Below are 27,177 nucleotides of genomic sequence, written 5' to 3'. Positions count from 1 at the left end.
ATAATCAACACTAGGCAATTAAATGTCAGTGGTAAAACAATCTCATGGTTCTGTGGTAAAACGATCTGGTTGTGTGTGAGCTTCATAGCCAGAGGAGAGGCAGATATTTCAGAAATCTTAGTCAGACTTTAAGTGGGTGACATGCCTTGTGGAAATGATCATGTACAAGTAAGGAATTGTTATTATTTCTATTAAATAAACAGTTGAACATGGCATTGGGAAATAACTTTACCACCCCAGGTTCTTCAAGTATTTTCTTGATCTCTCAGACTTGACTTTCAATGATATAAAACTCATACACTGTATGACTGAATGCAAAAGATTAGTTAAAAAAGTATTTATTTACTATTTTTTTCTGTTATGTTCCATTACAAAAAGAAGCAAAACAAAACGTAACAAAAACAAAACAGAAGATAGCATTTTATTAGTGGTACATTAATGAGCTTAAACAACTAGGTGACTTATGTTTGTCACAAATACATATTACAAACAATCACAAAACCATAACTAAAAATGAAATAAATAATTTGAATAGTTTTTCTTAAATTTTTAATATTTATAAAATATATAGCACTTTCTATTACATTTTTTCAGTCATTTTTATCCATAACAAATTAAAACTTATAACATATATTGCAAATATGCTAAAGGGATAAGAATAATTAAAAAATCAAAGTTCCTGGAGGTATGAAATAGTAAATCAGTTGATGTTTATCAATTTATTATTGTATATCCAGATTGTGCATATCCTGCAAAAATAGCCATTTCTTCAACTAATATACATATTTTTCTTTATAGTATTATAAGATTAAGTTTTTAAATGTAAAGCTTCATGGATTTATGCTTCTGCTTTATAGTTGTACTTAATATGTAACTTTCATTAATATATACTGAATATCTTCCATTAGTATATACTAATATATAGACACACACACACATACACACACACACTATGCATTATATATTAGTATATACTGAATAATAAAAGAATTTCTATAATATATAGTTGGGATTCTTGCGGAGAAAGTTGTTGAAAGTGGCAGGCATGTATACCATAGTGAAAACTGACTAGGTTATGTAAATGAAAGCATTTAGTTTTACATTGTTCAATGTGTTTTAATAGATTATGTAATGTACTGTAATAATATACAGAATCCAAACAAAAATTTCTTTTTATTCCAGTATTCCTACACTTTTCTCTATGATTCCAACAGAATATGAACAACTACCTCTTCTAAACTTCCTGAAAATGGAGCCAAGCATGTAGAAATGTGTTGACATTACAGACTTTATTCCAGGAAAATACTACAATTCCACTTAAGAACCCTCCAAGTCAGGAAAGCACTTAAGCTCAGATATGACTTTATTTGCTTTAACCTGAATGTTAATCACACACACAAGCACTCTTAGTGATACAGGGATGTCCTTGCTATAATCCTTAGTACTGTCCCCCGACTGTATAAGAGGTTTAGAGGCTCTGTTATGTAGCTGAGAGTACAGTTTTGCCATCTGTCTGAGCAAAGGGGGTTAGGAAACAGGGAAGTGTGCTTGGGGACCTCAGAGCAAATATTCAGGTGTGCATTTGTGGTAGACAGGGAGAAAGGAGCAGCAGGGAGAGGGCTGACCAGACCAGGGTAGTCTGCTTGAGTCAATACTGTCCTGGTGTGGCGAGGGAAAAAGGTGATGCAGGATAACCTGCCCTGGGTACCCATCAGCCTTCTTCAGCTTCATTCTGCCCCTTGTCACAGCACATCATCCCCTTTCAGGCACTAAGCTCTGGAGGGCTACACTGTGAAGTTCAGCTCTCTAGGGTCCTTCAAGCACCCACAGTGTATGAGCAGCAGCCGCTGCAGAGACAGAAACGGGTGGTACCAGGACCTGGCAGCCTCGCTGTTAGCAGCTCAGGGTATTTTTTCCTCTGGACTCCTTTCAGTGGGGCCTCACGGTCTGAAAGACTATCAGGACCTGGAACTCATATAGGTGTGATGCTCAATTTAGTTTCATCCTAAAAATATGTGCTTAAGGACTGCTCTGCGATATGAAGAATAGCACAGTGAGTGACAGCAGGCAGGAGCCTGGCTTCAGAAGCACATTCCTGACAAAATGGAAACACTAACGTAGAAGCACCTCTAGCTCCTTGGAGTCACACACATGCATGCACTTTCATAGATCCTAAGCTATGTTCCTGCCTTGTATTTCCATTTTGAGAGCCTCAAGCCCTACCTTAGGCAGCTAAGACAGGTACTTAAATTTTGGGAGCTTAAGTGAGAGTCCCATGTTGCCCATCATGCAGAACTGGTCAGAGGTGCGAGTCCAAAGTACAGACTCATAATTGCCCAAAGTTGAACATTTTAAAATTAGCTTAAATTTTTTTTGATGCTACACTTTTTCAGAGACTAGACCCTGTAAGGAAATGGAAAGTGCGATAGAAGGAGTAGTGTTTAATATTAATAAAATTACATTTTCCAAAAGGTTTCTTAGAATTGTCATACCAGAATGAAAACTGGTCTTTCTTTTTGGCATAGGGAATACTCAAGGGTACTTAGACAATACGTAGCAAACCTGCTGAATTTTTAAGGGCAGCAACTGTACATTCACAAGATCTTCAGTCTTTTTATTATTTTGTTTGATATAAGAAACACCTTAAGGCATTGAATAAACCAAATCACATTTAAAGTAATAGACTGCAGTATCGGCAACTACCTACTCTTACTTAACTGTCCACTTTGAGGTGTTCTGATAAAGTCTACGTGCACAAAGTAAAGAAATATATTTTTGTGGAATCAAGGCCTAATTTCAAAAATAGTATTTTTCATCTCCAAGCATATTGATACTGCATATTTTTGGTTTGCATTCTTATGAATTCTAGTTTGAATAGACAAACCTTCAAATCACTGGTTTTAAAAAATAACCCACTTACAACTAGTTTGTCTCCACAAACTCCTTGTTGCACTTCATTAACAAAATAAAATGGCCAACATTTACAAATATAGTGATTTTATTTCAAAGGCGCCCTCATGTTACTGGAAAGCTCTTTTGAAAGTCTGGAACTGTATTTTTAAACAGATGTAGGAAATGAAATGTATTCATTCACTGATGAAATCCAGAATAACATATTGAAATCAGTAACATTTTCATAATAAAATTAAGCTAACACCTAGCATATGGTTAGTTCTGTGAAGGTCAGATCATCTAAAATTTCCATCATAAAGCAAAGCAAATCAAACCAAATATATTTAGTTAATATATATACTATATAACATCACTTCAATAGGCACAGTACTATAAAGAATTTTTTTAATTAAACTTATTTAAGAATATCATGACAAAGAGAACAAATCATGTTTTATGGTATGGGTTGGTTGGTTGGTTTGTTTTTTTGTAAAAATATTTGCTTTCACTTGCATACAAATTTTTATCAAAAGCTGATAGCTTGCTTTAATTGTGTTTTTTCACTGTCAATGGGCTGTGTTGACTTGTTTTCATTATATGGTACATGTGAAATGAGAGGCTGCAACATAAAGTCTGGGTTTTGGCATATGCATATGAAGTTCACTATGCTTTAAATGAGAATCTCCTGCAGGTGTTTAAATGAAAAATATAGCCAATTAATATGCTTGTAAATTATATTTTGCTATTTCAGGATTAGTTATAACACAGAGTTTAAAATTTTCCCTCTTTGGTTCAAGACTGAATTTCCAACCAACTTGCTCTAACAGGGCAAGACTGGATGCAGAGTCACCTCTGAATGTTCCGTGAGGTCAGTGCACAAACCCCTGCTGCATTTACAAGTACCAGTGCTGACCTGCAGTCAAGGTTATGGCATTTTATATTCTCACAATATCACTTCTATCTTGCTGAAAATAAAAGTATTGATTAAGCCCCACCAGTTTAGCTCTTTGAAAGGCAGGGTTTTAGAAGAACAAAGAAAAATCAATTTACAGGCTAATGTTTGTTTCTTAAACATTGCATATTTAATGGCCAGTTACAAAAGTCTCATTTTTGGGGGGCCTTAATCTACAGCAATTTGCAATGACATAATTTCACATTAAACACATTAAACAACGTCCTTTAAACAACTCTCAGTTTCAGAGGTACAATTGTGCACATAACATGAACAGTTGAAGGAAAAACATTCAACTGGCAGCTGATTAGTTTTAGATTCTGTTATTACCACCAGAGCATTTACTGAGGTGTTAGCACATGCCAACACTGTGATAGCTGAATGCCACAGCAATGCACTAAAAGGAAGGAGATGATTCGGGAGCGCAGAGGAGGAGAACTGTCATAAACAGATATAGGGCTTCTGTTTTCAGCATTGTCAGTGCTCTGTCAAAATTTGTGTTTCCAGTATATGCTTTCTTGACAAGGACAGTGCATGAGTTACCATCATTAAACCCCTTAGATTGTTGTAGCTTTGGATTCAAAATATCTCAGGAGCAAACTCGAGATCCCATGGATAGTCACAGTAGTTTTATGTGTCTTCAGAGACCAGGATGTGACCCTCTTATTTAGGAACAATTCATATAAAACCCCACACAATTATGACTATGAAAATGTTGGATTTTGATGACACTTAAAGCATTTAATAGCTGGATTATGATATAATTTCATTGTCTTTAGCTTGGAAAATAAATGTGTAACCCTTGGAGATGTACTAAGAAGTAAGCATGAACTGAAAGTCATTTGAAAGTGATAAAAGAGTCCCCAGAAAATATATTTTCAGATTATTTGGAACTAGTATCAAGTGAGATAAGCTATACTTCAAGGCAAGGATACTCTCACACACATAAATCCAGACACTTCTAATGCAAAGCAGAAAAACAGTGACATGATGTGCCCCTACAGTTCATTCATCTTTTGCCTCTGCATTGCATTTTGTATTGTTCCTATTGCAAAAAAGCTTTCCTCTGGCTTCACTTTTCAAGTTTTAATTATCTTAATATGTAGAAAAGGATGTGACAGAACTGGTCTTTCTGCTAAACAAGGCAGATAGTGTCCATAAACCTTACATGCTATGTGCTTTTATAACAAGTTTAAGTGGGGGAAAAAAAAAAAAAAAAAAAAGGAAGTCTTTTTTTCAATATAATAAACAGAAACCCCACAAAGTACTATTTACAATGTTATGCATACACTGTACCTGCACTAGCTGTTCTTCCTACAGTGTTTTAGGTTCTCTTATCCTGTCTGGCAAAAAAAATCCCTCATTTTTTCTGTTTTTTAAGGTACATACCACACATGCTCCCACCATTTTTCAATCTTCACTGATGTGTGTAATAGCACAAAATTAAATTATTTTGCAAAATTATATTTAAAGTTATTAATTTTAAATTTACAACTCAGATTTCATCCTTAAGTGATACTCTGGAACTAGTATGAGGTCCAGAGTGATGTAATAGTCTTAACATACAAATATGCATTTTGTCAGCTATTCTTTACAGGTTGTTTAATTTATTCCTGTCTTTTACTAACAATATAAAAAAAGGATTAATAAGAATTCAAAGGGTGGACTCACTTTTTAATCATAATGTAGAATGTCTATTTTGTTGAGAGCCTGAGTGGAACAGAGGTTCTACTTATGATGTGAAATCAAGGTTAAATATGGAAGCAATGTATTAGGCGGATTGTATCTGAAACAAATTCAACAGCTGAGTCTTGTGAACAAAGACTATTAGATTTACAGAATTTAATTCTTGAAAAATAAAAGGGAGGAGGTAAATAGCAGACAGGATATTTTATGTACTTGCACTTAATTTGTAATTTAAATTCATATCACATTATTTTTACTTGAAGAAGAGGGACTTACTCATGGAAAGGTGTTTTACTTTTTGTGGCTTGGTTTTGGATTTTTTTTGGCCTATTAGTCCAATATGGCTCTATCTTTGTTGTTGTTATTGTTAGACTAGAAGAACAAAATAGAAAAAGTAGCATGATTCCATGTATGGACAAAAGTATGGATTTACAACACTGCTTAAAGTGCTTTCTTATTTGAGGAGATACTTTTACACAAATGCCTTTTCATGCTTATCTCCTTGTCACCATGTACTATATGCTTGTTTCTTGCTCTTATGTCATTTATAATATAATGATAGGGTATTAAGTTCATACTCAGGGATTAGTATATTGTCATAAAAACCATCTGAAAACAGAATGACAATTCTATTTGTGTATTATTACAGCAATTCGAAAATTTTATTAAATACTGAAGTGCTTCATTTCGTCATTTATTCCTTTGCTTCCAGTGTTGCTTAAAGCACTATGTAAGTACAAATAGATCATACTAAAAGCATATCCATCCTATTCTGGGGTTTTGACTAGGATTATTTACTGATGTCTTGCAGAACAGAGATGAATTTATGATCCCATGTGACCATTTATCTGCTGATGCTGCAAGATGTCTTGCCTCCAGGACTGGTTTCCGCGTACATGGTTCACCAAAGGTCTACATCTTATGAATATTTATACATTGTTATGTCTTGTTGTTAAGTGGCAGTGCTGTAATGTGAGATGTCAAGTAGTATACTTTAATTTGCCAGTACCAGAAGTTGTGGGAGCAGCAGAAGATGTGGCTTGACTGCCGACATACAAAGGGTCCAAACAAGCCACTTTGGCTGCAAAGAATGAGTGGATACAGTGAAGGACTGCAAACAGGTTGGAGAACTCCAGCTCCTGGAAGTGAAAACAGAAAGATTAAACATTAAACAAGAGAACACCTCACAAACATATACCCAGGAAAGAACCACTATTCAAATAGCAATAAATTTAATAGTTTGATGTAATTCTGCTAATGTGCCTGGCAATTCTCCATTATAGGGGCTTAGACATTGAGCTATCCCCATTCAGTAAATAATTGTTTGGAAGATAAGATGGACAAATTTCTGAGTTAAGTGCCCCCATAGAAATACGTGATCCTACCATCTAAAAGGAAAAGAAAGTGCCACTATAGAATTTTTTTTTTTCCCCTCGGGTTTGTGCAAATCCATCACTTTTTCAGGTTAATTTATATAGAAATTGAATGACTGCACCATAACAGTGTACACATCTCTGGACTCCTGCTGTATACCCAACATACCCACAAAAATCAAAAGTGCTACTGTCACACAGTGATATTCTGGATCTGTTTTCACTGAGGGTTACTGTCATTGGACCGAAAAAAGGAACAGACTCCATGTTTTAAACTTAGCAATATTAGACAAAGTCCTTTTTCTACTTTAATTTACATTTCTTTATAGCTCCTCAGCATGTGACTAGACAAGGTGGGACTCTTTTAGACACCCTTACGGGGGAAATAAATAAAACTTAGATATTTTTATATATATAAATCTTCTCTTTTGTGTCTAATTAACTTTATCTGATCTTTTTTAGGTTATCTGCAGTATGTGTTTTTAGAGTTGGCATTTAATCAGTAAATATCTGTTGTATTTGAAAGCAAATATTGATGTCTTTGGATGCATATAAGTGTAGGGATGGTGGTGCAGAGTTGCCATCTTTCTGTTTTGATTCACTGCCTATACAGATTTCTTCACTGTAATATCAAGCCAGTAATAGATAGCTGTGGCATATTCTATTCGTCTTTCTGTCCAGCACTGGTATTTCCAGGCTATGTAGTGTCGAGGTTTTGCTTTTTTGTTTAGAAGAATATTGATAATGTTGTGAATTCAGTAAATATGGCTAAACCTCTCAAAATTACATTAACCTGCAATTTTCTGCCTTTTGATATTTCCTGGAAGATATTGCTTCACATAATTCATGGATACATTCACAGATCTGTCAAGTGCGAGGGGGAAAACTGCCTGAAAGCAGACAGCTGCATGTGCAGTGTCCAGTGATGTACTGGAGTGGAGCTTTGTTCAGCTCTCCTACAACCTGAGCAGATGTCCTTCAGACATGCTCAGAAACGAATTTATAACATCCCATGAGCTTCTTTAAACTCCTCTAACTACCAATTCTCAATAAAGAAGATAAAGTTTATGCCAAGTTTCACAAACCTGCCATCTGTGTCCATTTAAAAAAATCTGTTTAGAGACATTCTCATTTTTAAAGACTGGGAGAAAGGCAATTTTATCACTATGCCAAAGGTCTTTTTCCTCCCTCAAATTTCAAAAAAAAGAAAATTTATCATAGATAGAAAAACAATGGAAGCTATTATGAAGCTATTTCAGAATAAGAACTATCAGTCATTCAAATTAAGTTACTTTTCAGTTAACTCCTTTTTACAAGTATAATATTATTTATCCTTCTGGTACTATAAAAATAAAACTGAAGCGTAAGATGAGAGAATATGAATTTAGTGGAAGAGTGAAATATTTGTAATATAATTCCCATGTGTTATCTGTAGAAAGACTACATTTCCCCCTATGTCTCAACCGAATAAGCCTATTAAAACAAATATTACAGTCTGAGAATTGTTCAAGTCAATTAGGTAACCCTACTGGCTGAAAGTTCTTACTATCGTAATTACAGCTACCGAACACTGAATTTTCACAGTGCATTAGTACAATTATTACCAACAGTTATCACAGGTGTTTCTGTAACCTTTCAGAAAGAAAACCTGAATTGAAAGAACAGAGATGAAAAGAGAAAACAGAAAGAGAGTGCCCCCAGATGAAAAAAACCCAACTCTTATTGCATTATATTAATGATGCAAGTACATAAGCAGTACATCTACGAAACCAAGCAATTGTAAGTTTGTATTATATCTATATCTATATATCTATTGTATTATATCTAATGATATATATATTATATATATCATTATATGGTTAGAAAAAATATTTTCCTTCATCCATATATAAATTGCTAATATGAGAATATGCTTGTTCTTTCATCAAATGTGATGTTACATGGTCTCTTTATATTAGCATAGAATCTGACCTAAAATAGATATTAAACAGTCAATCCATGTGCAGGACATGGGGAAACTAAAAATTGAATCACACAAGCCTACACAGGTCAGAAATCTGAACTCAGACTGCAGTCACTGCAATTGAGCAATCACTGTAAAAATCCTAAGGACGTATACTTAAAACCGATTTAAAGATGATATTCTAAATTTGAAGTGCACTGCGATGCTCACAAAAACCACTCAAGGCTAAGAAAAAGGATTAATTTAAAATTATATTTTGGAGAATATACTTGAAATGAGCAGAAATATCATTCTGGAAAATGGTGCAAGCATCCATCAAGACACCTTGCAACACTTGAAAGTGACCATTCTGTTCACATTACAAGAGCAGTAACTCAGTCTATTTGTCTTATTTTAATTAGATTTCTATACATGATAATTTCAAGTACAAATTAATTGGCATTAATTATTATTACGGTAATATTAATGAATTAATAAGTATTAATGCTAAATCCTTGAAGTTACACTTCTTTCTTTGCTGATACCATATTTCCACCCTCTTCTTTTCTCCTTATTCAAATAGCCAAAGACAATTGACTGGATCTTTATCTTGATGTGCTGATTTTTATATTCACTTTGGTTTTGTAACACTCAGTTTAGGGGTTCAGCTAGCCTGTGAACAAAAGCTAAGTGATGCAGCACAGCTGTGTGACCTTGCCTGAGTTTTTCTGACAAAACTGTTGAGCTGTAGAAAAAGCCCTGCAAGTTGAGAAAGGTGAAAGCACAGACCAAAGTGTAGTTTCTGAGTTATCCATATGTTTCACAAGGCACAGAAACTCTCAGTTAACAGAAATTACTGAGTGGTGCATTTACTTACAAAATTCAAATGGAAATTGCATATAATAAGAAAAACAGTACTCATGCTGATTTTTATATACATTGCATATTCCTATGTTTGGGAGCATGCATATATATATATATCGAAATAGGATCTCTCATAGATTTAAGATAGTTTTCATTTTTGTCAGAAAAATAAAAAGCAGCTTCTATTGCAGTGGTTCAATACTTAGCTAGGTAAAATTGAAGAGCACAGCACTCTGAGTTTATTACAGTCCTGAGATTGTGTTAGCCTCTGGAAGCTGCTGTGATACTGGAGAGACACTAATGGATCATTAAACTATAGCTAAACAAATAGGCAAATAGATAGGAAGGTGCCTAAGTGAATCTCTGTGTCTTATAGACAAGGAGAAAGCTTTGTCCTTCTGTGCTTGTTTTTTTTTCAACCCAACTCCATCAGCTCAGTAAGAATGAGGGAGAGGGACATGTAGGCTCCACGTTCTGCCAAGACGACAGCTCTATTTTCTAGCTCTCAGTCAGAAAAATTCTGTCTGACTGTGCAAACTCGTGCAATATCTCCTGCTGAGTGACAGCTGGGAAATAACCTACAGATTGGAATGTCTAAGGGGTATCGGTGATTAATGTTGCCCCTAAGTGGTTTTCTTCTCAAAAACCACTTAGATCTTTCATTAGAAACCTTCAGTGTTAGACGTTTGCATCCAGGCACCCTGCCATGGACCCACTGGTGTGACCTATGGTAATTACTGTTCAGATTTTTTAGACTGGAATTGCTTAAATCTATGAGGAAACACTTCTTTTATACTACACTCTATATCTTTATAGTAACATAATATTAGTTACAGAAAAGCCAAACAAAGGTATCAGTACAAAGTCTCTAAAGAAAAGAAAGGCAGTATTTTAACAATATCTGAGAGAATAATGGAAATGTATAAATATCTTAAATTATTTTCAAGCTGAAAAGAAGTATACCTGGTTAAACTGTAACTAAATGCATAGCACATATTGTGTGTCTCAAAGCATGCCATTTTGAATTTTATTAAGTCAGGCATGTAGCACACTGTAAAAAATTTTGACAGCATTATAAAAATATTAGTTATTCACTGTCAGTGAAGGACTTTCTATCACTTAGGAATATAAACTCTGGTGGCAAGTGTGTTTCTTAAAAAAAAAAAAAATGCCCTGACTGATGAATGGATGTGGTTCTGCATTTTTTCTCAAAAGGTTCTTTTCTTAGATTCTTATAATACTAACAGTGATATCTCTGTAAGTTCCATCACAATACAGAGGAGATGCTGGACATTTATGAAGACAGTATGGCTAAAATTTAAAATGCTGATGCATAATTATTTTTTTCCAAGCAATTCCATCTAGAAGTCTGAATGTATTTCTAGAGTAATAACAAATTTATCCAAATTTTGGAACAAAAATCAATAGCTAAGCACTCTGACACTCTTAATTCTCTAGAGAATGAATAAGTGTTTTAAAGCTAAAGGATATTACTGCAGAAATACAGCATGTTATAATTACACACATCTGGGATAGCATGAGATACACAAAATGTGCAGCATGGTAAATGAAGGAAGACAGGAAGCATTTGGTTTTTGATAACTCATATTTTCACAGGAAGGAATAATATAGAATCATAGAATCATTTAGGCTGGAAAAGACCTTTAAGACCATCGAGTCCAACTGTAAACCTAACACTGCCAAGTTCACCACTGAAACCATGACCCTAAGTGCCATACTTTTAAGTAACTCCAGGGATGGTGGTTCAACCACTCCCCTGGGCAGCCCGTTCCAATGCTTGACAACCCTTTTGGTGAAGAAATTTTTGCTAATATCTAATTCAAACCTCCCCTAGCACAACTTGAGGCCATTTCCTCTCATCCCATCGTTTGTTACTTGGGAAAAGAGACCGAGACCCACCTCACTACAACCTCCTTTCAGGTAGTTGTAGAGAGAGATAACATCTCTCCTGAGTGTCCTTTTCTCCAGGCTAAACAACCCCAGTTCCCTCAGCTGCTCCTCATAAGACATGTGCTCTAGACCCTTCACCAGTTTCGTTGTTCTTTTTTGGACATGTTCCAGCACCTCAATGTCTTTCTTGTAGTGAGGGGCCCAAAACTGAACACAGTATTTGACGTGTGGCCTCACTAGTGCTGAGTACAGGGGGATAATCACTTCCCTAGTCCTGCTGGCCACTCTATTTCTGATACAAGCCAGGATGCTATTGGCTTTCTTGGCCACCTGAGCACACTGCTGGCTCATAATCATTCAGCTGTCAACCATGACGAAAGCAATAATATTTAAAAAAAATAAACAACAAAAAACCCCCTATGGCCAGACCACCTCACATTTGCAGGGAGTAACTGAATTATAGTGCACTAAATACATTAACACATTCTGTCAGTGCCATAGCTGAAACTTGGAGATGGTGGAAAACAGACCTTAGAGACAAGAAAAGCAGGACTCTCAGATCAGGTATGTGTATGCCATAGCAGGTTCTGCATACAGTGTGTTAGTGTTGACAATGAAAGGGAAGAAAGCACTCTCAGTTCTAGTGACTCTCTTAAACTGTATTAATGTTACCTGCCATGACCTGCTTCCACATTACTGCTTAGGAAGGCAGAATTGAAGAGCCGTAATACGCTGGGGCAATGGCTCCTCAGATTTTTGGTTTTATTCTCAACTGTGAGCTCTCATTTCATTATATTCTGACTATTCCCCATGTAATATAAGTGGTAAAAAATATCTTTACGTAAATAAAATGTTATATTTCCCCTTACAACAGTGGGTCTTCAGGCCATCTGAAGCACCGAGTTGCATTTAACAGGTGATGATAGCTGTGGCCATGAATATTCATCACAACCTTTAACAGATGTTTTACAAAACTCCCATCATCTGATTCCAAATGAAGCCTGCATACAGTATGCATGAAACCTAGCATTATAAGCATTTCTGAAAATCTAACATTTCCTAATGACTTGAGAGTTCCCCAAATAGCTATACCTCTCACTCTGTAATGCTAAGTCCAAAAAATAGAGTCTAGATAGTTTCACCTCTTCTTATGCTGAATAGTGCTTTAAATCCATGAAAGGCTTAAAGGATACTGAAGGGGCCCACCCATAGAATTTTAAACTAACCAAAGTTGAAAAAATATGACTCAAGAATCTTCACATTCATTTTATAGCCACATTTATCTATATTTCTTAGACTAAGCAACATACTTCATATGTAAATAAATTGGAATGGATAGAAGTGCTCACTAAAAATGCCATAGCACCTTCCAAAGACAACATAATCCGACGTTTCTTGATCATGATGTAATTGGTATGATTTGATCACCAAGAAAAATGAATTAGAAGTAACAAATTCTTATTTCCAAGTTGATCATTGTGAAAGTTTAAATTTATAATAGAAAGAAGCAAGCAGAGAACATGATATCATATTAATAAGCATGCTGGAAAGTTTGTATAATATTCTGTCTTTGTAAGGTAGAAGGTAGAGTTTCTACCTTGATAAGAAGTAGAAAGATAAAATTTCCTAGAAATAAAGCTCTATTTAGTTTGAGTGGGAATAACAATAGGTACCATAAAGGTACCAGGATATCTCTAAGGTTTATAGTGATTTGCATAATGGATTTAATTTAAAACACAAAAACATTCTGATAAAAACTATTTTTCTTCATCAAAATGTAGATTTCGTACTCTGTTGGCTTGTTTTAAATTTAATTAAGTATTAAAAAGATATTATAGTTTTACTGAAAACAAAGAAACACTGACCCATTCTTGGATTCCTACAAAAATTCTTTAGTCCTAAAATCATGTGTTAATATAATGGCAATAGCAGACAGATATTAGAAATGTAATGATGAGTTTCACCCTTCAGCTGTACTTAGGAGCATGATAAAAGTTTCTAGTTATTTGCTTAAGAGAAAATTATCTTCATGACATTAGGTTAAGTTCTGTTTTCTTATTAGAGATGAAAAGAAATTATATACTATTAGAACAATTTCTGAAGGAAAGCAGACGAAAATATCTTTGAGACGTAGCAGAACATGAAGTTATTGAAAGTCACAGTCCACCACATTTCGTTGCTGTTAATTTAATGGGAGCTTTTACAGACCTTTATTGTATTGAGCACAACATTCAAAATCAAGTCAATAGCTGTTAGGTAGAAAATAATTAATGCCAAACGTAAAGAGACATGCAGAAAGGAGAAAAAAGAGCTTCTTAATGCTGTTTGCATTTAAACGGCTGCTCCCGACACAACACCTTTTTTCTTTACATACTTTATTATGCTGTGCATATTTAGCCCTTTTAGACAGCAATGTATTTAACCATTTCCTTTTTGCTCATGGAACTGTATCGTTATTACATTCATTCAGCAATTTTCTCTCTGACACAGTCAGGAAAACCGGTATAGTAAATGCTTCAGAAGCAAGGCTTGAAGATGGGCAGGAAAACAGTCTTTAGGTTTGCACAAAAATCAGGATTTTAGTCAAAAGGACCTTCGATTTAGACTCTAAGGTAGTTCCAGTTATTGAAGATCCTGGGAGATTACTTCTCCTCACACACACTGGGACAATAAATGCCCTATTCTCAAAAAACATAAATCAAAGTAAGCATAAATCTCTCAGGGTTACTGATTTCATAAATTAACTCTTGAATCAGAAGCACAACTGAAAATACATCTTTCCTGATTTTGAATTAGACACAGACAGAAAACTTCATCTTGTAAGAGAGTATGTGTTTTACCCACACTTTTTTGCTCCGAGAAATAAAAACAGATTTTAGACCTTTGCTGGGTTTTGTCCCAGGTTGACTTATTTTGCATCATTTTATCATGATATGAGTATAGGGTGAAAAGCAGGGCATTCAAACTCTCAGTCAACTTATCAAAATGATAAAGAGGAGAGTTGGCAAACATGTCTAAAACCATACATAGTGAGTCTTGGATTTTATTACTTTTTAATGTAATTACACTTTTCAAAAGACTTTAAACTAGCAAAAATCCAAGCAATTGATTCAGGGTTGTTTTGTTTTGTTTTTCTTGGAATTTCTTTGGTTTTCTTTGCATTCTTTGACTTTGTGTATTAATCTAATATTTCAAGTAATTTAGTTTAATTTATGCCTGTTACCCTAACGGCTTTGAAAACTGCTTTTAATGTACACTGTCTTTATAAAACAAACAATGTATTTTTTTTTACCTTCGCTTCAATTTGTTTAGTATCTTGGTTTTGGAACAAAAATTTGATTTTGCTCTTCCCATCATCTGAAGAACCTTTGAGCTGGGAAAACTTGTACCTCCAAAGTACAGCCTAGAGGAAAAAAAAAAAAGGAAACATAAAAAAACATGCACAAGCAAGTCAGTGTAGTTATCATTGCAAATCATATTAGAAATAGTTGATTTCCTTCCAAGGGAATTTTTAACCCCTCCATGGTACATAATTAAATCAATTTATTGTTATGTGGTCTGATGTACTTTTGATCATATGGGTGTATTATACTTTGGCAGTGTCTGATTCAGATCAGTCAGACTACATTTGTGAAATTTACTCTGAAATTCCTTTATCTATATTCAATCCTGATTAAACAAAAAAAAAAAAAGGAAGGGTTAGTAAATTCATTGTCATGCCAAAAAACAAAAAAAGATTTTTTTCCACTGATGATCTGTGGATCCCCCACTCCATCTGCAGTGATAACCTGTCAAATAAGTCCTCTCTTTCCACATTAAAAAATATAGTTGTATTAACATAAAGGGCTTATCAAATTAAAACCAAATATTTAATTTTAAATGATAAAATAATAAAAGGAAACTCTGTAATGAGAACTTATTTTGAGTTTACTTATGAGAGCTCTAATCAGGAATTTCAGCAGATCATTAATTCTAAGCATATCAGTGGCCTTTCAGGTAATTGTATTATGAATTACATTGTGTCTTGTTGAAAATAAAGACAGATTCCTCTACAAAATAAACATGCAATTAATTAAATTTACAGCTGGCTAGAATACGATCTTTTTCTTTTCAATATATTTAATGTGGATTTATGTAGAAAAAAATACATTTCAAACTACTTTGCTTATTTCAGCCTCATTTAAAGATATTCCCTCCACCCTCCAGATATTTTGAAGCACTAGCATTTTTCATTGTGATTTCAGTAGTATTTCATATAATTATAAGGTCACCTTCACTCAATTGTGCTGTTACTTTGAGGACACTTTAATTTCACATGCATCGGGCAACACAGAAACTTAAGGCAAGAAGTGCTGTTCCATTTTCTTTTGTCTAAGGGTTTGTAAATTACTTCCTCTCAGTGGCATAGGATGACACTTCCATCTGTGCCTTTTGTCTATATCAATGAATGATTTAGTATCTACTTGAAATTAAAGAGAATATGAGAAAGGTCAAATTTTTGACTGTCCTAAATCTATGCAGGTCCCTCTGCTTCAGGATGTGTTGATCTCCTTATGTTAATGACTGGTAAAAATCTCTAACCTGCACCAAGCTAAATAAAGTTAACTGAGTTTAGTTTAGTAACTTGAAGAGGAAAATAATGAAAGGACAGTATCTTGACTGTGCAGTGTACACAAAGCAAGTGCTAGAATTATTTTCCCCAAAATTCTCTCTCTATATATATAAACCCCTAATCTCAGCACCACTTTCATTCTCTGTGTGTATGTGACAGGTGAGCTCCCATCTACCATAAAGAGAGTTAAGGACATTCTGTTTCAGGTAAACTAGAGGAATTTGGCAATATATGTCAAACTGTATCATAGTTGTTTCAAATTCTGTCCTCCTGGGCCCACCAATCTGTGCTACAGAAAATAGAATAGCTTCCCTCATCTCTAAACATGTGCAATTCCTTTCACCTTGTTTGATTAATGATGTTTACTTATGTCCTGTAGATAGTGAGTTAAAAAGAACAAAACAAAGCAACTCAATATACTATTCAGGTGGCCATACTTTCTACCTACATTGTAAACTCATTTTTTACAGACCTATGTAACTCAGCAAATCTTGTCAGAAGATCAAGACCATTGCCTTTCTGCAGGAACAGCAAATCTATTTAAGCATGTCATTTCCTAGATGAGAAATACAAAGGGCATTGATGGTCTCTTTATCTCAGGAGAACAATCAGAGAAATGAACTATCATCTTTCTCTTCTCTGATGGTGTATGGGGAGGCCAGAAGAGAGGTGCAGTAGTAACAAGGACCCTTAGATGGGCAGGCAAAATCCCAGGGCGCCTGTCCTTATTCCCAACCACATTAAGTTGGAATGAAGATGAAGGATGTACAGAATGGCAGTACTTTGGCATTTCCAATGCAGTTTTGCCACTTGCTTCATTTCCACTCAGAGGAAAGAGAATGACAGTCACACCAAACCACAGGTATGATAGAAGAACACACTTCAGTTTATGCATAACATTGGTTTTGGAGAGCCCTACTTAGCAATGGCTCTTACTTAAGTACATTGTAAAATCAGGTCTATAGCATGGAGGAGATGAAATCCTTCTTGAGACTAATCACAAGAAGACTGCACTTCTTCCATCAGCATATCAAAACAAGTTCCTACAACTGACAATTCGAGAGCGTACTTCTCAGAGACTATTAAACATTTTTCATCTAAAGTGTAAGGAATAAAAATGCCATTGACAATGGATGCAATGATTTCCAAATGAAAGAATGGTTTCTGTTGAGTGATCTTGAACAAATTGCACATATTTTTTCCCAAGGATGTCCAGATGAGGGAGAGTTCTTTTTGCAAAAATAAGAGTGAGGAAATGTTGTGAGATTTAAGTTATTAAGTCAGGAATACAAAGTATTTCAAACATTCAAGCTAGTCATCCTGGCTACTTCTTTTGTTCTAGAGAATTTCTGAATAACAGTTTGAACTGGGATGAATACTGGTTCACTCTGATACACTCTGATGTGTCTACACCTCAGTGTACCACACTACATTAGAAGTGTAACAACTAGCTTAAAATACATGTCCAAATTCTATATAGATACAATTGGGTGAATTAGTTAAGCATATGTCCAGTAAGACCCGTTTAATTCCTTGACTCTTACCCAAGAAGATGAAGTGCTGCCTCTGAATTCAGAACTGCATGTTTTGGATGTGTAGCAGATGTACAAGATGATGCAGGATGCTCTGACCAGCAGCAAGTTTACTCTCTTAAAATACAGAATCACAGAATCATCTAGGTTGGAAAAGACCTTGAAGAACATCTAGTCCAACCATTAACCTAACACTGACAGATCCCAACTACACCATATCCCTAAGCGCTATGTCACCCTGACTCTTAAACACCTCCAGGGATGGGGACTCTACCACCTCCCTGGGCAGCCCATTCCAATGCCTAACAACCCGTTATGTAAAGAAATACGTCCTAATATCCAGTCTAATCCTTTCCTGGTGCAACTTGAGGTCATTCCCTCTTGTCCTATTGCTTTTTACTTGATTAAAGAGACTCATCCCCAGCTCTCTGCAACCTCCTTTCAGGTAGTTGTAGAGGGCGATGAGGTCTCCCCTCAGCCTCCTCTTCTCCAGACTAAACAACCCCAGTTCCCTCAGCTGCTCCTCATAAGACCTGTGCTCCAGACCCTTCACCAGCTTCGTTGCCCTTCTTTGGACACGCTCAAGTAATTCAATGTCCTTTTTGTAGTGAGGGGCCCAAAACTGAACACAGTAATCGAGGTGCGGCCTCACGGCCTCACCAGGGCTGAGTACAGGGGTAAGATCTCTTACCTGTCCCTGCTGGCCACGCTATTTCTGATACAAGCCAGGATGCCATTGGCCTTCTTGGCCACCTGGGCACACTGCTGGCTCATGTTCAGGTCCCTCTCTGACTGGGAGCTCTCCAGCCACTCCTCCCCAAGCCTGTAGCTCTGCTGGGGGTTGTTGTGGTAGAAGTGCAGAACCCGGCATTTGGCCTTATTGAAACTCCTACAGCTGGCCTTAGCCTATCGCTCCAGCCTGTCCAGGTCTCTCTGCAGAGCCTCCCTACCCTTGAGCAGATCAACACTCCCACCCAACTTGGTGTCATCTGCAAACTTACTGAGGGTGCACTCTATCCCCTTGTCTAGATCATCAGTAAAGATATTAAACAGGAGAAGCCCGAAAACCGAGCCCTAGAGGACACCACTCTGGACCGGCCACCAACTGGATTTAACTCCATTAACCACAGATCTTTGGGCCCGGCCATCCAAACAGTTTTTTACCCAGCAAAGCGTGTTCCCATCCAAGCCTCGAGCAGCCAGTTTCGCCAGGAGAATGCTGTGGGAAACAGTGTCAAAGGCCTTACTAAAGTCAAGGTAGACAACATCCACAACCTTTCCCTCATGCAATAAGCAGGTCGCCCTGTCGTAGAAGGAGATCAGGTTTGTCAAGCAGGACCTGCCTTTCATAAACCCATGCTGACTGGGCCTGATCATCTGGTTGTCCCACATGTGTTGTGTGATGGTACTCAGGATGAGCTGCTCCATCAGCTTCCTGGGCACCGAAGTCAAGCTGACAGGCCTGTAATTTCCTGGATCATCCTTCCGACCCTTCTTATAGATGGGTGTCGCATTGGACGATTTCCAATCTGTCTGGACCTCCCTGGTCAGCCAGTACTGCTGGTAAATGATGGAAAGCAGCTTGGCGAGCACCCCAGCCTTGGTCCTTCAGCACACTCGGGTGTATCCCAACCAGTCCCATAGACTTGTGTGTGTCTATGTGATGCAGTAGGTCACTGACTATCTCCTCCTGGATTGCGGGGGGGTCGTTCTCCCAGTGTCTGTCTTCTGACTGAGGAGGCTGGATTCCCTCAGTACAACTAGTCTTGTTATTAAAGACTTGGGCAAAGAAAACATTAAGCACCTCAGCCTTTTCCTCATCACTTGTTACCATGTTTCCTCCTGCATCTAGCAGGGGATGGAGGCTCTCCCTGGTCTTTCTTTTGCTGTCGACGTACTTATATAACCATTTCTTGTTATCTTTGACTACTGAAACCAGATTAATTTCTAGATGGGCTTTAGACCTCCTGATTTCCACCCTGCATAGCCTCACAGCATCTTTGTAATCACTGTGAGTGGCTAGCCCCTTCTTCCAAAGGCCATAAACTCTCATTTTCTCCCTGAGTTGCAGCCTAAGCTCCCTGTTTAGCCAGGGTGGTCTTCTCTGTCTCCGGCTTCTCTTACAGCACCTGGGGACCGCCTGCTCCTGTGCCATTAACACTTCCTTCTTAAAGAGTGTCCAGCCTTCCTGGACCCCTGGACCCTTCAGGACTGCCTCCCAAGGGATTCTGTCAAGCAGGTGCCTAAACAAGTCAAAGTCAGCCCTTTGGAAGTCCAGGATGACAGTTCTGCTTCCCTCTCTCCTGGCCTCTCTAAGAATAGAGAAAACTATTATTTCGTGATCGCTGTGCCCTAGTCGGCCTCTGACCGCCACATCATCCACCAGTCCTTCTGTGTTCACTAAGAGGAGATCCAGCAGGGCACCTTCTCTGGTCAGTTCACTCACCAGCTGTGTCAGGAAGTTGTCTCCCACACATTCCAGGAATCTCTGGGACTGATCCCGCTCTGCTGTGTTGTATTTCCAGCAGATGTCTGGGAAGTTAAATTCTCCCACAAGAACAAGGGCAAGCAATGGTGAGATTTCTCCTAAGTGACTATAGAATATTTCATCCACCTCTCTGTCCTGGGTGGGTGGCCTATAGTAGACTCCCACTACAACATCTGCCCTGTTGGCCTTCCCCCTGATTCTAACACAAAGACACTCCACCCTGTCTTCACTATACTTGTGTTAGAAGCAATCATAACAGTCCCTAACATACAGCGCCACCGCACCACCTCTCCTTCCTTGTCCATCCCTTCTAAAGAGCTTGTAGCCATCAACAGGTACACTCCAGTCATGGGAGACATCCCACCATGTTTCTGTGATAGCCACAACATCATAATTTTCCTGTTGCATCATGGCTTCAAGCTCCTCCTGTTTGTTACCCATGCTGTGTGCATTGGTATACATGCACTTCAGATGGGCTGATGTCCCCAGCACCTTTTTGCATTTAGAGGTCCTAAGTCCAGCCTGAGCTTTCACAGGTGTTACCGTGGTTACTGATCCACCAATATCCCTTGCATCTTTGTTGTGCTGCATGTCTCCATCCCTTGCCTCCACTGAGATGTCAGGGTGAGGTTCGCCACTGGCACAACAGCCCACAAGCTCTGGTAATCTACCCTGGGGCTTATGTCTGGGAGTTCCAGGTTTTTCCCCTTGCTCCTTCAAATGTAGTTTAAATCTCTCTCAATGAGCCTAGCTAACTCCTGCCCCAAGATCCTTTTTCCCCTCTGGGACAGGTGCATTCCATCTGATGCCAAAAGGTCTGGCGTGCTGCATACTAACTCGTGATTGAAAAATCCAAAGCCCTGATGGTAACACCAGTCTCCGAGCCACAAGTTCATCTTTTGAGTTCTCCTGTAATCTGCTTCATCCATCCCTGCAACTGAAGGGATGGAGGAGAACACTATTTGTTCCTCCGGCCCCTTAACCAATATCCCCAAGGCCCTGAAATCTCTCTTTCTTGATTTAGGACTTCTCCTGGTAATATTGTCGCTACCTACCTGAAAAACCAAGAGAGGGTAGTAGTCTTTAGGTCTCACTAGAGTGGGGAGTTTTATCATGAGGTCCTTTACCTGGGCCGCAGGAAGGCACCAGACTTCCCTATGAAGCAGGTCCAGTCTGCATACTGGGCCTTCGACACCCCTCAGAATGGAGTCACCCACTACAATGATGCTTCTGGGGTTCTTCTTAGAATTGGTTTTAATACCTGGTCTAGAGTGACTCTGCCTTGGTGGACCTTCATCTTCCTCCTTGTTTGACTCATTTTCTTCATCCTTCTCTCCTTCATTCATAAGTTCCAGGGCTTGTGAAGGGACACCATGGAAAGTGAGGGAGGTCGGGAGGGTATTTTCCTGACTCCCTGAGCAGGGACCTGTTTCCAGTCTCCCCCATCTCTTGGGTCCCCTCCTTCTGCCTGGTAGCAAGAGGGTGAGGGATCGCCCGCCTCTTCTGGAGTCTCCATTTGCTCCTTTTGCTTCAGGGGTGCTAAGGCGCTTCTCCACCAATCAATTTCCCTTTTGTACTCCCTAATACTTCTTAATCTTGTGACCTCTTCTTTGAGTTCTGGCACCAGGCTGAGCAGGTCATCCAGCTGATCACAGCACACACAGGTGTTGTCACTGCTGCTACAGTATCTTGGGGATCCCTGGGTTACTTCCCTTTGTGGTTTCATATGTTCTGTGTGGGTTTTTTCCTTTCATTTTCATTACTGTAAAATACATAAGCAGTGAACAGCGACCAGTTCTTTTTCAATGACTACCTCATAGTGCCAAAATAGATAGGAAAAAGAAGACCTATTCACCTAACACCCAGTTACACAGAGATGTGTAGCTACAGAACTGACATAAACACATGAGAGAAAGAGTTTCACATGTTGTTATCCTTCATGTTCCTAAGGGCTGACTTCAGCATCACAGTGCTTGCTGTGGTAACTGAATTCTGATTTTAAAGGCTAATTCTCCTTAGGAACAGGCACCCTTGGGGATACTGATCCATACCACTGTCAAAGCCAAGCGAATGATTTTTTTATGTTTTTGAACACTGCGGTTCCTCAGAACCATTTGTTGAATGCTTACCTCAGAGAGTTAACATAGGTGGAAATAATTTTGTACAAATATATATATACATGTATAGATTGACTTCTAAGCAATAAGTACATTTGTAAAACATGTTTGCTGTTTCACAAATTGCCAAAAATCTACACATGTGCCATATAAATTATTCCTAAATCAGTTTCTATGAATTGTAAAATATAAGCAGAAGCACTTACTGGTTTGAAGGTGCAGTGTTACTGAGCTCAACACTCTATAATACATCATGATAGAGCTTCTTTTAGTTAATAAAAGCAGCCTGTCCTCTTCAAGTGCTTTCCTTGTATAATTCTCCATAACTGTGTGTAACCTGCATCACTGAGAATATTTTACAGGACTACATGTAACATTTTTAGGAAGCAGTAAATTTTTGTTCATCCTAAAATAGATTTGACAGGTGGACTGGGTGGCAATTCCTTTCAAAGCACAATTTGCAACCAAATGCAAAAAGATTCTGTGGTAGATGCTGGCATCAGCTACTTGTGAGGACCCTGAGACACTTCTCAAGTCAAGGCACAAAACTAGCATGCCTTGACAGCAGACCAAGATGAGAACTCGGTACACACTATTTATTGCCTTTAAAAGGGAACTCCCAATCCATGAGTAGAGACAGAGCTTGTGAATAACAGCAAGCAGTCCAATATAGAAACTGGGGGCCAAGGTAATAGCATATACTGAAAATATCACCAGTTTCACAATTTACATACATTTTGACATACTTAATCCATGGTTAGTCCATGTTTTGAGAAATGTACTGTAAGAAGAGAATCTCACTGAACAAATACTGTATTTATCATGCATAACATTGAAAACAACCAATAAGATATAAATCCTTTTCCCAATTATTACTAATAGATAGCTTAGGCTGCTTTTTACATTTTATACCATTTAATAAAATTAACTTCAAAGAATACTAGAATGCAATGCAAACAAATAAACAGTGCAGACAAGCTGACAAAATAGATTTAAGACTTCTTTTGAGATGTTATTAAATTATTGTAATAAGAAATCATCAAAAAGAAAAATCCTGTCTTCACTGAAATTAATAGGATTTTTTTTTTTCCTTTGACATATCTGGGACCAAGATTCTCCACCAATACCTTTTAATGAGAAATATTTTATTTATAAGTAATCATCTAGGACTCATTTGTTCTAGTCCTTGTAACCAAATTACTGCCTATTATCTTCTGCTAGTGTTATTTTGCTATAATTACCCAAGGATACACTCTGCCTGCATATTTTTATTTTATAGATGGGACATAAATGCAATACATAAATGACACATGCAAGAAAGGCTATTGACTTCAGTACTTGCAATACCTTGCTGATGTTCCCCACAGTCACACAAATGAAGAAAATAATATTGCTTCTATTCTTAGCACTAGCGCTAAATCTAGAACACATGTTCTTCAAGGGACCTTAGAAAATATTTTCACATTCATATCATGTCAGTTTGCTACTCATTCCCATCATTTCAGAATCCTGGACTAAACTACATATATTTGATGAGATGTCATAAAACAAAATCACTTCCCATCTAGATAATGGTATCAGAAAAGTGGGAATGCATTGCAATTACCTTAGTTTAGGGTATGATCGGCAGCATTGGTTAGGGTTCTGGTTTTGGTTTGGGTCAAGGACCTCGATTAACCCTAAACAGAGACTGTATTACTAAGCAAACACAGAATAAATAGGTGTCTGTATTTTTACTTACACTAAAGAATATGGATAGAAATATGAGTGTCTGACTAGTCCATGGCTCTGTGATAGCTATATGATTTAGCAAGGATATACAGGGCATTTTGCATTGGCACTGGGAAAGAAAAGCTGTATTTTGTCGACATGAGAGTCTCCAACCGGAACAGAACGTCCTGTGGCTTCAGTGATGAACTACCTTCAATTTATTATTAAGCAGTCTTGCCTCCTCTATATTGGATTATGCACTGTGCAGCAGTTCTGTTCTTGCAAAAAGACCATTTACACTTAATGAACTTGTAAAATAGCATTTGCACCACATTCTGCAACAGTATCATTTGACTGGCAGGTGCACATCACCAAATACAGGTTTTCTTTATAATTTTCATTGACATAAATCATACAGGTTTTATTTTGTAACAGCAAAAGAAGTTTGGCCTTCAGTTGGATGCTTGGAAAAAATCTGAGAGTCTGATGATTATAATGATTAGACAGCTACATCTTAGACCACCTGTAAATGGTGGAGTAAACAAAGAAAACATCTTTATTAAGGAAAGGGTGTCAGAGGTCACTTTTCAAATATTAGTTTTAACAAATCCCTTTGTTGTCTTTTCCATCACATCTTCAAAAAACTGTAGCTGTACTTTTCCAACACTGCCTCCTTTTTTCTTGATACTCTGACTGATTAAATAATTCTTCTGTTTAGCTTTTTAAGGTAATTTTTTATACTATGCATATTACAGAATTATGCTAAATTTCAATGGACACCTTTCAAACTAATGTTTGTCATCTGACTAAAGTAAGTGATACTTCTACAAGTCAAACTAAATCAAGAGCAGACACCTTGTATGTCCTTATTTTCAAGAATAAAAGCAATTGGGTCTTCAAGCACCTGGGATACACCTTAATTTGGCTGTTTGTCTCATACCTAATTGAGAAAGATTGCATTCTTACAAAGTGACACTTTGTCCATACTGATAGCTGCAACAGGGAACTGAGTAGGATTAAGATCTTGTTCATGCTCAGTTCTACTGTGTTACCAGTCTCTGGAGAGTGCCTTACTACAAAAGAATTATGGTGCAAGGCAATTTCCTTTGTCAACTGCTGTGGCTTTATAACTGTAAAGGGAAAGACAGGGGAGGACACAGAGGATAAAGAACAAAAATGAGACAAAGGAAAAAAGCAAGAAAGCCCTAATAAAATAACTGGTCTTGTTCATTACTTAAGTTGCATCAGATGTTAAAAGACTACAGTTTATTTGCTTAGTACTGATGGATGACCCACCAACATTTGTTTGTTTCTAGCCACAGTACATAAGACTGTACAATACATAGTTGATGGCTTATATTAAAGTTATAGTAGCTATTTGTTCAGTATTTCATTTTCTAAGCATGGAATAAATATTTGTTCACAAGAGTTACATTATTAAATCTCCACCTTGAAGTGAGCCTGGTTTCCTTCTACCTTCTCTATTACTGAACTTTGGATATCAGGGTTTTTTTACATGTTGTTTTATTTCAATATGTTGTATGTGTATTAGCTGTGTGAAGAGACAGACCTTAAGATATGTATACCTAGGAAACATGGAGTTTGTTCCTAAAGAAATTAAGAGAAATTCTGTTCCATGTTAGTTAGTAGCCTTTTGGCATGAAAAAGAAATTAAAGATATTTACAATGCTATTTATTGTTTACAGCATATTCTCATTTTTTGATGAAGTGTGCAAGGTGCCTGCGAGAGAACAGATGACCAGTACATTGATCTTTGTTGCTATGCACCTTGTGGGCCATTATGGAGCCTTTTGTTAATTTGTTCTAGCATCACCATATAATTCAGCAGTACTTTAATTTATTTTCAGTCCTATAAGGAATGATTTTTTTTCTCTCCTGACAAATACATATTTTTGACTGCTGCTGTAACGAGCAGTAAATGTGATGGAGTACAGACATAGCGTTTTGCACAGGTAGGTATACTGCAATGTACACTCACACAAACAAATATATATGTTGTTCGTATAAGCTGTGATGCAAATATGCACATTATAGAAAACAATTTTAATATGTCAGTATAAAGAGAAACATATATAACATGTCTATGTATATATACCAATATACTTGAATAGTAGAAAATTTTTTTGTTAGCGTGTAAAAATAAGTTATTGAATGTCACTTGAGTAAGTAGTTTTATGTATTATATCACTTTTAGAATAGTAGATGAACTGTGAATAGCAGTTGGGAACTGTCAGTGTTGGGTCAATGGTTGGACTGGATGATCTTCAAGGTCTTTTCCAACCTAGACGACTCTGTGATTCTGTGAACTTCTGTACACAACTTGTTACACTTTTTAATCTGTCTCCATCCTTAATTCTTAAGGTGGCTACACTTGCTGCTAAACCTTATTTGTAAATGTTTATCATAATATCTGTGTATGTCCATACCTAAAATAAATCGTCCACAAAAGAGTCATATTTGCTCATTAAAACATTCACTTCTGTATACTAGCTAATGTTAGACAAATGTAGGATCTGAATTGTGCAAGACTTGGGGAAAATGTCTTCCACAGTAGACATTGATACACAATGCTGCAAAAATGGCCTAGGATAAAATTTGGTTCATAACGTCTAACACCTGCAACAGAACTTTTGTATGTTTTTAGAATTTTCAGAATTTTAAAAAAAATAACATTTAGCATATAAAACATCTCAAAAGAAAAATTACATCTGGAGTAGGTGCTGTATACTGACACCTTGTAGTGAAAGGAGTAACCAAACAGAATCTAGAAAACTTGATTAGGCAGTCAGAAGGGAGAAGAATATCTAAGTGGTATTCACAAAGACTAATTAAATTCATTTTTAGTAGAATACCAGCAAGGAAGAAAGAGGGAAGTTCAATAAGATGATGTTATTTGACATTCTGTATTTCAAATAATGCAAATGAAATTGCATTAAAGCTGGTGGACAATTTTTGAAGAAGTTGCTGGTGGAAGAGATGTTGTGGGGACACTCACTAATGATCAGATTTAAACTTCCATGTAAGCCAACACAGAAGGCAGGTGGCCTTTTCACATAGTATATCACTACTGCAAATGA

At 37.1% G+C, this 27,177-nt stretch overlaps 1 protein-coding gene across 5 annotated transcripts in view; it reads right to left on the bottom strand.

The window, feature by feature from the left end:
• Nucleotides 1–324: 324 nt before the first annotated feature.
• Nucleotides 325–27,177, bottom strand: part of SNTG1 (syntrophin gamma 1) — a 363,466-nt gene continuing 336,613 nt past the window's right edge. For all 5 annotated transcript variants that reach the window (XM_074880871.1, XM_074880862.1, XM_074880897.1 and 2 more), the window contains 2 exons: nucleotides 14,913–15,023; nucleotides 325–6,669 (listed from right to left, as the gene is read on the bottom strand). In XM_074880871.1, coding sequence (XP_074736972.1) covers nucleotides 6,511–6,669; nucleotides 14,913–15,023 — 270 coding nt within the window. In that variant the 3' untranslated portion in view covers nucleotides 325–6,510. The remainder of the gene's footprint in view (nucleotides 6,670–14,912; nucleotides 15,024–27,177) is intronic.

Source organism: Strix uralensis, chromosome 1 (assembly GCF_047716275.1).
Source record: "Strix uralensis isolate ZFMK-TIS-50842 chromosome 1, bStrUra1, whole genome shotgun sequence".
NCBI lineage: Eukaryota > Metazoa > Chordata > Aves > Strigiformes > Strigidae > Strix > Strix uralensis.
Note: the sequence above shows the minus strand (reverse complement) of the source record. Positions and strands in the feature narration are given on the sequence as shown.